The sequence below is a fragment of the Myotis nattereri genome, assembly GCF_964212035.1.
Source record: "Myotis nattereri genome assembly, chromosome: 10".
NCBI lineage: Eukaryota > Metazoa > Chordata > Mammalia > Chiroptera > Vespertilionidae > Myotis > Myotis nattereri.
In genome coordinates, this window is record NC_138085.1 from 66138849 (window position 1) to 66152039 (window position 13191).

The 13191-nt window shown below is 37.2% G+C and overlaps 1 protein-coding gene across 1 annotated transcript in view; it reads left to right on the forward strand.

The window, feature by feature from the left end:
- HEATR5B (HEAT repeat containing 5B) overlaps positions 1 to 13191 on the forward strand; it is a 71585-nt gene that overhangs the window by 21845 nt on the left and 36549 nt on the right. Inside the window, exons 16-19 of the mRNA XM_081100631.1 lie at positions 4508 to 4613; positions 6132 to 6322; positions 7313 to 7472; positions 12217 to 12406. Coding sequence (XP_080956757.1) covers positions 4508 to 4613; positions 6132 to 6322; positions 7313 to 7472; positions 12217 to 12406 — 647 coding nt within the window. The remainder of the gene's footprint in view (positions 1 to 4507; positions 4614 to 6131; positions 6323 to 7312; positions 7473 to 12216; positions 12407 to 13191) is intronic.

The window sequence follows — 13191 nt, forward strand, 5'->3', positions numbered from 1 at the left end:
ATATTATTATGGAAACCAAGATGGCAGCATAGGTAAACACTGGAAATTGCTGCCTCACACAACCACTTCAAAAACACAACTAAAAGACAAAACGGACATCATCCAGAACCACAGGAAGACTGGCCTAGTGGAAATTCTACAACTAGAAGGAAAGAGAAAAGCACACTGAGACTCAGGTGTGGAAATAAAGTGCAGAGATACGGAGGCGCATGTGAAAAGGACTGGCAACTGAGGACCCAGCTGTCTTTTTCATTCGGAAGGAGACACAAGCTCCTGACTGCTCAGAACGCCAGTTCCCGGCGAGTCTCTGGGGACCCAGACTCATACAAGGAGAAACTGGACTGTCTGGCATTGGGCAGAACTTGAGGGTGGCTTTCTCTCAGAGGTGCTTGCAGCGATTACCGCAGAACAGTGAGACCCAGGGCCTCTTAGGGCAGGGCTGAGGATTAGCCATAGCTGTTTGCTCCGCCCTGTTGATTCCCTGAGACCCCACCCCACCCAAGCTGTGCGCAGAGGCTTTTGCATATGAGTGCCCTGGCCCTTTGCAATATGAAATTACCTAACTAACTGCAGCTGGGTCAGAGAGACCCAGAACATCCAAAAGAAGGCCCAAGGCCCCACAGCAGCTTGCATTGCTTCACAGCTGGGCCACATCTGGGCACCTCCAAACCCCAAACAAAGAAGAGGAATCTGCAGATCTCTCCGTAGCTCCTGCTGGGTGGCCTCAGGCAGAGTCTAAATTAGCACCTCCTTAGAGATCCAAGAGCCAGTGTACCCAGTGGTCAGAGTGGGACCATCCAGATTACAACTCCTCAGATCCATAAGGGACACACTCAGGGGGCAGACTCAGTGAGCACCAAAGCCCCACTGAAGCAAGTCTTGCCCCATAAGGGTGTCTCTCCAGCACAGAACTTCTCCCACCATAGACACAGCTGATTCTCACAGCCAATTGGCCTGGAAGTCAATTCCTCCCAGTGATACCAACTACAGTCAAGGCTTAACTACAATAAGACTGTGCACAAAGCCCACAAGGGGGTGCACCAAGAGTGTCCACCGCAGGTAATTGGGGAGGCTGAGCCACTGGGCCCTATAGGACACCTAGCACACAAAGCCACTCTACCAACACAGGGAAGCATAAAAAATGCGGAGACAAAGAAACAGGTCACAAATGACAGAAATGGAGGAAAACAAACTACTGAATATAGAGTTCAAAACCACACTTACAAGGTTTTTCAAGAATTTTCTAGAAACCGCCGATAAATTTAGTCAGATCCTCCATAAATCTAGTGAGACCCTCGAGGATATGAAAAGGACCAACTAGAAATTAAGCATACACTGACTGAAATAAAAAAATATTATATAGAGATCCAACAACAGACAAGAGGATCCCAAGAATCAAGTCAAATATTTGAAATACGAAGAAGCAAAAAATGCCCAACCGGAAAAACAAAAGGAAAAAATAATCCAAAAATATGAAGATAGTGTAAGGAGCCTCTGGGACAACTTCATGAGTACCAACATCTGAATTATAGGGGTGCCAAAAGAAGAGAGAGAGCAAGATATTAAAAACCTATTTGAAGAAATAATGACAGAAAACTTCCCCTACCTGGTGAAAGAAATAGACTTACAAGTCCAGGATGCTCAGAGAACCCCAAACAAAAGGAATCCAAAGAGGACCACACCAAGACACATCATAATTAAAATGCCAAGAGCAAAAGACAAAGAGAGAATCTTAAAAGCAGCAAGAGAAAAGCAGTTAGTTACCTACAAGGGAGTATCCATACGACTGTCAGCTGATTTCTCAATAGAAACTATGCAGGCCAGAAGGGAGTGGCAAGAAATATTCAAAGTGATGAATAGCAAAAACCTACAACCAAGATTACTTTATCCAGCAAAGCTATCATTCAGAATTGAAGGTCAGATAAAGAGCTTTACAGATAAGAAAAAGCTAAAGGAGTTTATCACCACCAAACCAGTATTATATGAAATGCTGAAAGGTATCCTTTAAGAAGAGGAAGAAGAAGAAAAAGATAAAGGTAAAAATTATGAACAACAAATACATATCTATCAACAAGTGAATCTAAAAATCAAGTGAATAAATAATTTGATGAATAGAATAAACTGGTGAATATAATAGAATCAGGGGCATAGAAAGTGAGTGGACTGACAATTCTCAGGGGGGAAGGGGTGGGGGGGTGCAGGAAGAGACTGGTCAAAAATCATACACCTATGGATGAGGACAGTGGGGCGGGGGGGATGGTGAGGGCAGAGGGTGGGGTGGGAACCGGGTGGAGGGGAGCTATGGGGGAAAAAAGAGGAACAACTGTAATAATCTGAACAATAAAGAGTTAATTTTAAAAAATAATTATTATATGCCCTAACTGGTCTGGCTCAGTGGATAGAGCGTCAGCCTGCGGACTGAAGGGTCCCAGGTTTGATTCTGGTCAAAGGCATGGACCTCGGTTGCGGGCACATCCCCAGTGGTGGGTGTGCAGGAGGCAGCTAATCGATGTTTCTCTCTCATTGATGTTTCTCTCTATCCCTCCCCCTTCCTCTCTGTAAAAAACCAATAAAATATATTTTAAATAATTTAAAAAAATATTATTATATGTATATGTAAAAGATAACACAGATGTTATCTTTTTAAAAATGTTGGTTACTTGGTTAATTGCTTTTTAAAATGAGTGGAAATTTTTAAATATGAAATTTTACTTTACCCAGATGATCTTTAAGAACAATTGGTTGCCATAAAAATGTTAAAGAACTTTAAATGTAAAGGAATTTTATAAAGTATCTACTTTAGTGTCCTTGTTTTAATCTAAGGAAATCCAGCTCTAAGACTTTATGATTTCTCTAAAGTAATCCAACTAGTTATGGGAGCTAGAACCCAGAAATATTTTAATTATAGCCAAACACTTTTGTGGAACAAGGTTATGTATAAATAGATAAATTCTTTTAAAGTATAATAAATAACAAATATTCAGTGATTGAGGAATAAATAATGACAGGCTGGAATACTTTTTACAGATATCAGAAAATACTCATTATGCAATATAAATGAAAAAAAGTAAAATAAAGGGCAAGAAGTCATCTCAGTTTGGCATTTTAAAATACATAAAAATGTACATGTATTTACATAAGAATAAGACCTAAAAGAAAATGAATGTACCCAGGGGTAACTGGTTATTTCTGGGTAATTAGTTTTTGTTAATAGTTTTCAAGTTAAATTAAATGAATATTTTATAAGGAAAGATATTTTTAAAATACGCTTTTTTAAAAAGTTAAGCATCCGAGGTCAGGTACAGGCAAATGATGCTTAACAGTAATGTTGGAGACCATGTGTGTCTTCTTATGTGTGACCTTAAAGCACTGTGAGTAACGCCCTGCCTTTTCACCCATCGATAGAATGGGAATCTGTGTCAGAGCAAGTGTGGAAGTAGTCAGTGTTAGTCCGCAGTAGTTCTCACTGGAGTTCCCATAGGAGGCAGGAATTCTGTGATTTTTTAAAAAAAATATATATGTTATTGACTTTTTACAGAGAGGAAGGGAGAGGGATAGAGAGTTAGAAACATCGATGAGAGAGAGAAACATCCATCAGTGCCTCCTGCACACTCCTACTGGGTATGTGCCCACAACCAAGGTACATGCCCTTGGCCAGAATCAAACCTGGGACCCTTGAGTCTGCAGGCCGACGCTCCATCCACTGAGCCAAACCGGCCAGGGCCTGTGATTTTTGAAGGGTGCTTTGACCCAAGATCCATGTCCTATTGTAAATTGAGCTTAAATCCTTATAGTGTCCTTAGGGAGATTTTGATTTCCTACTTTAGGTCATAGTTACCTTAGAACTAAATCCATTTCTCTAGATTCCTTTGCCCAACCCCATTTTTTTTTTTTAGAAGAATCTGAAATGATCTCATTCTCTTTTATCAGAATAGTCTCAAATGACTGTGATTGATTTATTTTTGTTAGCTGTCTCATTTAAAAATGTTGGAAAGAATAAAAATCTAACTCACTTCTGTTTTTTTACATTAAAATAATTGACCAAAGCTAAATCTTTGTTAAAAAAATCTCCCTATTAGTTTCTAAGGATAGGGCATGAGGTACTATTTTCTCCTGAGAGTATTTTTTAAAACTGTACCACAATTTTTTATTTTCAGCTTAAAAATCTTCCACACAGATGCATGATCAATCATTGTTACTCTATTCAAGAAAACCTGAGCACCTACTATATGCCATACACTTTTTTGGATACTGGTGTTCATGTTAAAAGCCATTTTCCTGGTTGATACTTAATATTCAGTCTCTTTTCTTGTTTCAATTGATAGCCATCTGTCCATAGACTAATTCAGACGGAAGAGATCTGATTGGACCAGCTGTGGGAATGAGATAGAAATGAGATAGCTTGAGGCATAATTTGTTAAACAATTAGGTCATACTTTCCTTATCTCTGATTTCTTGACCATATTTGAGTAAAAAGTGTTGTTAATTTGCTCTTATTCTATTATAGACTGCAGATGTTGGATCACTTTGCTGAATGTGTTAAACAAGCCAAAGGTGTCCGCCAGCAGGCTGTGCAGCTTAATATTTTTACTGCTGTTCTTAGTGCACTAAAGGTATTTACTTTAAAACATAATAAGTATTCTGAACTATGATTTTAATTAATGCCTTTAACAAGGCAGGCATACTAGATTATTGTGATGTTTAAAAGTATATCCCATGATAACTATGTTTTATATTAGTTGAGTTAAATTACTAGAAACTTTATATTAGGCTCATTGTGATTAATGAGTATTTTATATTTTAGTAATGTTACTCTTTCAGTTTGACCCCTGAGACTTTACAAATGCCAGTAGTTCAGACAGTCGAAATTTTCAAAAATGTCTGGCTGATGAAATCTAATATTCTGCTGAAAGTTAACAAGATGAAACTTAAATTTGATTTGTGGTTTAGACCATAAATCAGGAGAGGTTGTGTTATATAGTTGAAAAAATTCTGCATTTAGAGGTTGTGTTCTGGTTTTGCATAATACTTGGTTTATGTCTTTGTGTAATTTATTTAGTCTTCTTTTAACATCAGTTTCTACACGTATAAAGTGAAATGACTATTGCTTTGTCTATCAGAGTTTGTTACTGTATTTTGCAGCCTGCAGCCTCTAATGATGTATTTGAAAACTTCTTATATTATTTAGCACTGAGTTAATTATTTGAGAACTTACTATATTATTTAGCACTGAGTTAATTATAAGGTATTACTATTTTAAAGTGAAATAGCAACAAGTACAACTGTTTAAATAGGCATGAAGTAAATCATGTTTCATAAACATCAGGGAAAGGGGATACAGGCATTGGTAGAAATATAGGTTTGTGCCATTTACATAACTGTTAGTATATGCCATTCTTAAAGATCGTCAACTAATACTAACATCTGAGTTTTTTAAAACACAAGTGGGGTGGTCATGGTCTTCCTCAGTGGTTGGGAAGCTAGTGAACCAACTGTAATATTTCTGTACAGTATTCTTTTCTATATAGATATGCTCGCTAAAGCCCTTGCTGTAGTAACATTTTCCCCAGGTACCATAACTTGGATTTTTGGTCTCAATGAGTAAATTAAGTTCCAGGACAGGAGGTATAGCTAGAACAGAAGTATTAACATTTGGAATGATGAACAAGCTATCTCAACATTCAGTTACTGGTTATTACCTAATTTAGCCTTTAGATATATAATTGGAGGTACTCTTTGTGACATAATTATCTTCTCTAGAATTTTTATATAAATGAATCAAAGTTTCCTACTCATTAGGCCTTCCTTAAAGTTATAATGATAAATTTCAATCAGTTGAATAACAGTTAATTTAATAATACAGTGTTTTTATATATAAAAACAACTCCCAAGGATTGTTGGTTTTAGGGCCCATGAACTGTAACTATGTTGTGTATCTGTATCATGTTTTGAATCATGTTTAGGAAAGTAGTTACCACTAATTTAACAGGTATCTATATGTTATATGCACTGGAAAGATGACTGAAGAAAATAATGTCTGAAGATATATGTATATTTTCAAAGATTATGCACATTTAAAAATTTTATTTAATGTGAATTATGACTTGCCTTTAAAAAAAAATTAACCATAGGGCCTGGCTGAGAATAAAAGTACTTTAGGACCCGAGGAAGTACGTAAATCCGCTCTGACACTGGTTATGGGCGCTCTTGACAACCCCAACCCCATCTTACGATGTGCAGCAGGGGAAGCTCTTGGAAGAATGGCTCAGGTGGTTGGAGAAGCAACTTTTATTGCTAGAATGGCCCAATATAGCTTTGACAAGTAAGTGAGACTCTTTACCAACAAGTAAGTTTCTTTCATAGGCAATGATGTCTTTTTAGATGTCTAGTAATTACTAATAAGTAATTATTATCTGGGCTGTATGTTTTCCAAATGGTATAGCATGTGACAATATTTTGTGATTTTTCTCATAATGGCCTTCATTTTTATTTCAATAATTGATTAAAGTCTAGAATCCAGCTAGGTTGTAATATGCTAAGTGCTTTCAATGTGGTGAGGGCTTCAGTTTCAACTCTTGAATGTTACGTAATGGAATCAAGAAGAATGCTAATAGGATGTCTCTGAGTTATGTCTACTCTGCTCTGAGGAGGTGCTCTGAAGTCCTTTTCTCTTCACCACTGCTCTCCTCTCCCCTTGCCATTATTTTTTCTATTAATTACCCACTTTTAAAAATGAGTCATTCTTTTTCTAACTGCTGCTAAGTGTATCTCTGAAATTATCCCTGAAACAGAGGAGAAAATTACCATTAGGTTTTAAGGATTTCTTTTAATATTAATTAAAAACAATTACCTCAGAGTTCCAAATAAATATGATTAAAATTATAACGTGCAGTTATTATTGACTGTTGGTTGTTAATCAGGTACTTAAGTAGAGAAGTTGAAAATCAGTAGTGGTCAAGAATCAATATTTGAGTTATATAAATTAATCATTCTTAGCTATTACTGTATTTTAAGTACTAATTATACCAAACTGTGTAATAATCATTAGTGGGAGAGGGAGGTGTGGAAGCAGTGGTTGTGAGAATAGTTCTGAAAAGCTGTAGTTCCTCTTCACATTTTCTATTCAGTGAAATATATCACTTTAACCAACTATTTTAAATTTAGTAACTTGTTTGGGAGTGGAGAGAGAAAGTAATCATGATTGTAGTCTTTCATGATTTCCATAATAAATCCTTTTTATTGTGTGGCTATACGCTTGTTATTGCCACAGGGAAATAGAAAACCAATCCCTGAAGTATACTTTTTTCCCCAGGTTGAAATCGGCTCGAGATGTTGTATCCAGAACTGGGCATTCATTGGCTCTGGGCTGTTTGCATCGTTATGTTGGTGGTATCGGCTCAGGACAACATCTGAAGACCAGTGTCAGCATTTTATTGGCTCTAGCACAAGATGGAACATCCTCTGAAGTCCAGGTATAATATTGATTTTACTCATTATAAAGTGTTTGAATAATAGTGTTAGGAAAATGATTTGCTGTATAAAATTGTAATCATTCTAATAGGTTGGTAGAAAAAATGTATTAGGATCATTTTTTGTCATTTTGTTTTATGTAACAGCTTATAACAGGATTTTGTTTTTTAACCTAATCTTAAAACTGTATTATTTTGGGAATTCAACCCATTCCACATACATTCCTTTAAACGTATTTTCTTGTTGTTATTTATCATCCATTGTATTTGTTTTCTCTTTTTTGCATTTTCTTACCTTTATTAGATCTTTTTTTTTTTAATATCCAGCCTTCTCTCTCTCCCCTAATACCCCAACCCAGGTCCAGGGTTATTGGTTGAATTTTCAAGTGTACTCTGAATTTTTTGTTTGTTTAGAAATACAAATAGAATTAACTACATTGAGAGTCAAGAACTTCTGTATGCAAAGATGTACTGCATTCTTGATTTACCACTTCACGTTGAAGCACCTGAAAATATTAATAATATATAAATGCATTAGCATCCAACTTGCCAGCCTCATATTGAGACTCACAAGTTCAATTTTTATTACTACTTGCCATTAGTTTGTTGAGATGATGAATGAGTTCCTTTAGGATTAGATAAAAGACACTAAATCCACTCTTCCCAAACGAGTTATTAAATTTAAACTAGTCTATAGGTTTAGTTTGCCTTAGACTTCTTGGTAAAGGTTTCTAGCTATGTAAAGCACAAAATTCCCAAAAGTGTTAAAAATAAAAATCAAGTAATCTTGTTCCTTAAGAGGTGCCATACTACTTTTTTAATGCAGTTTTATACTAGTTTGGAAGAAAAATTATTTTACCCAGGCGGTTGCTGCTTGTTTTATTTATGTCAAAAAGTAGGTGCTACTGCCCTGGCTGGGTGGCTCAGTTGGTTGGAGCAACGTCCAGTATACCAAAAGGTTGTGAGTTTAATTCCTGGTCAGGGCACATTTGTGAGGCAACCAGTCGATGTTTCTCTCTCACATGGAGATGTTTTTTTCTCTCTCTCTTTCTCCCCCCTCCTCTCTAAAATCAATAAAAACATATCTGTGGTTAAGGATTTAAAAAAGAGAGAATAGCCCTAACCGATTTGGCTCAGTGGATGGACCATCAGCCTGCGGACTGAAGGGTCCCAGGTTCGATTCCAGTCAAGGGCATATCCCCAGTAGGGGTGTGCAGGAGGCAGCTGGTCGATGTTTCTCTCTCATCGATGTTTCTAACTATCCCTCTCCCTTCCTCTGTGTAAAAAATCAATAAAATATATTTAAAAAAACTTTTTTTTAAAAAAAGAGAGTATAGGTCAGCCGTGGGCAAACTATGGCCCGCGGGCCGGATCCGGCCCATTTGAAATGAATAAAACAAACAAACAAAAAAAGACCGTACCCTTTTATGTAATGATGTTTACTTTGAATTTATATTAGTTCACACAAACACTCCATCCATGCTTTTGTTCGGCCCTCCGGTCCAGTTTAAGAACCCATTGTGGCCCTCGAGTCAAAAAGTTTGCCCACCCCTGGTATAGGTGCTAGTTATCTTCCTTCTTTTATCTTCACCATTTTCTCAGCCCTCTTTTGCTTTAATTTTTTAAAACCAAACTCCTCTCAATGACTGCCCTACATGGCTTTTTATGACAAGACATCCTATATAATAAAGAGCTAATATGCTAATGGTCATCACGCCGTGGTTCCCTCACACCATGACACCCTCACGCTGTAACGAGCAATCACCAGGAGGCTGCGTGCACAGTGGACACCCATGGGTGGGCAGGGACTTGACGTTGGAGGTCCCACGGCTTCATGCGGCACGGAGGTGGGTCCCGGTGGCTCTGTGTGGCACAGAGGGTCACGCGGCTCCGCACAGTGAGGCCGGGTCTCCCATGGCTCCACATGGCATGGAGGCGATTTCCGCCGTTCCAGCCTATCTCTTTGGGGCAACCATCGAGGAGCACCGGATGGGTGGGTGGGGCCTATCTCTTTGGGGTGATCGATTGCAGGGCTCCCGCACTGTGAGAGAGTACAGGCCAGGCTGGGGGACCCCCTCCCCCAAGTGCAAGAATTTCGTGCACCAGGCCTCTAGTTTTACTATACTTTGGATCAATTACATTTCCTCAAAGCTAATATTTTAGTTTATATCTTCACAGAATAGTACAAAACTTAGTCTTAAGTGTTCCTCCCTGTTTCTTCTGTTTTGAGAATCCTAACTCAAAAGTCATGTTTCACAGTTGTTTGTCTACATGTATTTAACTATAGTTACTGGAGACTTACTGTTCAATAATGTTTTCTTTTTTGTATCCTCAACTCCTTTCTTGATATCCTTGTTCTTTGGAGAACTTCCTCTAGCAATAGTTATTTTAGGAAGGGTCTTGAGTGGTATGCATATCTTAAAAGTAGCTTTTGCCCTACCGGTTTGGCTCAATGGATAGAGCATCAGCCTGCGGACTCAAGGTCCTGGGTTCCATTCCGGTCAAGGGCATGTGCCTTGGTTGCGGGAACATCCCCAGTGGGGAGTGTGCAGGAGGCAGCTGATCAATGTTTCTCTCTCATCGATGTTTCTAACTCTCTATTCCTCTCCCTTCCTCTCTGTAAAAAATCAATAAAATATATTTTTAAAAAAAAGTAACTTCCTCTGCTTTCACATGTGGATGAGATTTAGTTGGTTATACCATTCTTGGCACACAGTCCCTTTCTTTGATTATCCATAAATGTCTCAGTATCTTCTGTCTTCTAATGTGGTACATTGGAGGCTAATGGTAGCTTGATTTTTAAAACATTAAATTTTAGTAAGTATTAACATCTCAGTTTTTAGTCAGTGATCTATAAAAACTTCCAAATAAGTTCTTTAGAAAATTAAAAGTAACAGAAACCAAAAACTAAAAAACTGATGTGCAAATACTATTTAAAGTTTCTTTGCAGTGTTTCTTTGTGCATCCAGGTAAAACTTCTTCTTTTATACTATGCATATATTTCCCATTTCCAAAAAACAACAGCTTACTATGTTAATAAAATGCTAAATTAATGGTTGCTTGTGGGCATAACTATTTTTTTCCTCCATTTTTTCATTGCTTTTGTCAAAAAACATATCTGAAATATATTTTTTGTCTATAACCTTATGTTTTGGCTTGACAGTGTGTAAGAATTTTTCTCTCTGTCCTTGAAGCTTAGAAATGTCATCAAATTCTGTATAAGTGTATCTTTTTATTTTACTAGAATTATTATTATTCATAAAAGAATTCATTTAAGTCTATTGTGTTTTTCCTTTTTTTTGTATTTTTACTTTGTTATATGATAGTTCCTCCATTTTATCTTCAAGGTACTGATTTTGGGTTTCAGCAAGAACTACTCCCCCCCCCCACCCTCCACCCCCAGTTTTCTACTGAAAAAAAAATTTTTTTTAACCACTCCCCCCTTCCCCCCCACACACACTTTTTCGCTGTTTTGCGTATTTTTCTAAAAGCCAAATTCTGGGGGAAATAGATAATTAAAACCTGAGTTGCCATTGGTTGAGGCTTTATTGTGGGGGTTGCCCCATCCTTGCAATCTGTTTCCAGCCTTCCTAGGACACTTAAGCCACGCCCTCCCGAGCACTCGGAAGGCATTCCTTGGTCGGAACATTTTGGGGGGGGGGTGGTTAGGGGGGCGCGGGGGCTGGAAACAAAAAGAAATTGCACTCAAGCCGGAGCCAACCGAGGCAAAATCGTTGGGTCTTGTTCGAAAACCTGTTCTGAATTTTTAATATAAATTCTGGTTTTGTGTTTTTTTTTAACATTTCTAGAAACTCCTTTGTGCTTTAATTATATTGTCTTTAGAAATCCTTATTATAGTTTTGTTACTTTCATTAATTTGTTTCTCTAAAATGTGTGCGTGTGCTCTGGTCTTACTCCATCAAAGTACTGTTTTCTTACTACTTTTGCTAACTCTGTCAGTAGGTGTCGTTTCTGTACACAACCTGTCCAAGTCAGGTTGCTAAGTTCTCTAGGATTGGTGTAGTAGACTGACAGGTAGTAGAAGTTAAGGTATGGATTTTTTCCTACTAAGCTGGCATGTTGGGAAACTTCTGTCCTCAGCCAACTGGTCCAGCTCTCCTTTAGAGCTGCCAACAGTAGAAATAAAAGATGAGCTCTACGCTGGTGTGGGCAGTTTGAAGCACTTTATCTTTACTCAGGCCTGTGCTGATAACCATATAATGTTCTGGGGTTAGTTTTGTAAATGCTATTAGCCAGTGAGATTACTTTGTACTTAGTAAACATAAACATGAGCCTGAACTAATTCCATGGCACTTGAAGAGCTGTTGTGTGTGTGTGATGGCTCTAGAAATATGTCTGAGTACAGAACATTGTCACGATCATTGTTTCATTTCAGGCGAGTTTTTTAGCAAAACTCCAATAGTATATACAATAAAGATACTGTCCATAAGCATCCACGGAATCAAACACTTATTACGTAAGTCATTATCTTTGACAGGGTAAAATATATATACATTAAAGTAGAAGAAAATTAGTTCACCATTGACATTTTATTTCTGACATTCAAAGCCACGCTACAGAGAACCTTTAAAGATATCAGTTGCTTTGGTTCTTGGTGATCGGTAACTTATGTGCTACCTTTTATTTCTTAAGGAATATATTTTTAAGTGTTTCTTGACCGTTGATTAAAAATTAAGATGATAGTATTTACTAAAATTTAATATAAAATTAATATATTTTATTCCAGACTTGGTCTCTTCATTCACTGGCTTTGATAGTGGATTCTAGTGGCCCCATGTACCGTGGGTATGTGGAACCAACATTGTCTCTAGTTCTTACCTTGCTGTTGACAGTTCCACCCTCACATATGGAAGTTCATCAGTGTTTGGGTAGATGCTTGGGTGCTATAATCACTACTGTTGGCCCTGAACTACAAGGTAAGTTCATCTTAAATTAGAGGAACTAGGCAGATAATTGCTATCTTTCAGTTTCCTGAATGTCATCATCATGTTGCTTAAAGAAATGTTGTAATAATAATCATTACTGTGTATTAAATGCTTGCAACTTACGGGAGGCCTGGAACTCTGCTTTTTACTTATTATTTTATAAATCTCTACAATAAACCTGACTCTCAGTGTTTTTTGACGTTTTAAACAGAGAAGACATTTCTAAATGAAGATAAAGATAAAAGTGGATTCCTTTGGCCTGGAGAACCATTCACTTTTCTTCATGGACTTTAGTTTCACTATTTTTTTGAACTCTAAGTATCAGGAGCATAGTTTTGAAAAAACCACTGCCATAAAGTAGATAATATTATCTAATTTTTCCCTGAGGAAGCAAGCCTAGGGATAATAAGTAACTTGCCTAGAATTACTGAACAGAGTAGCAGATTTATGATTCTAAGGTCTATGTTGTTACCTTTCAATTCCACTGAAATAATTCAACTAATGGCTAAATTAAACACTCACATCAGCAAATTACTGTGAATTTATCCTGAATATTTCAGCATTTATTAAGTGCTTTCAATGGGTCAAGCTTTATTTAAAAATGTATTTCAGCATTTATTAAGTCCTTTCAATGGGTAAAGCTTCTTAAACATTATTTCACTTAATTCTGACAATAATCCTGACATAGATATATCTCTCTATTTTACTGATGAAATACTAAGTCAGAGAGAGATTAAAAGCTTTTCCAAGTATACAGTGAGTAGTTTGAGTCAGAG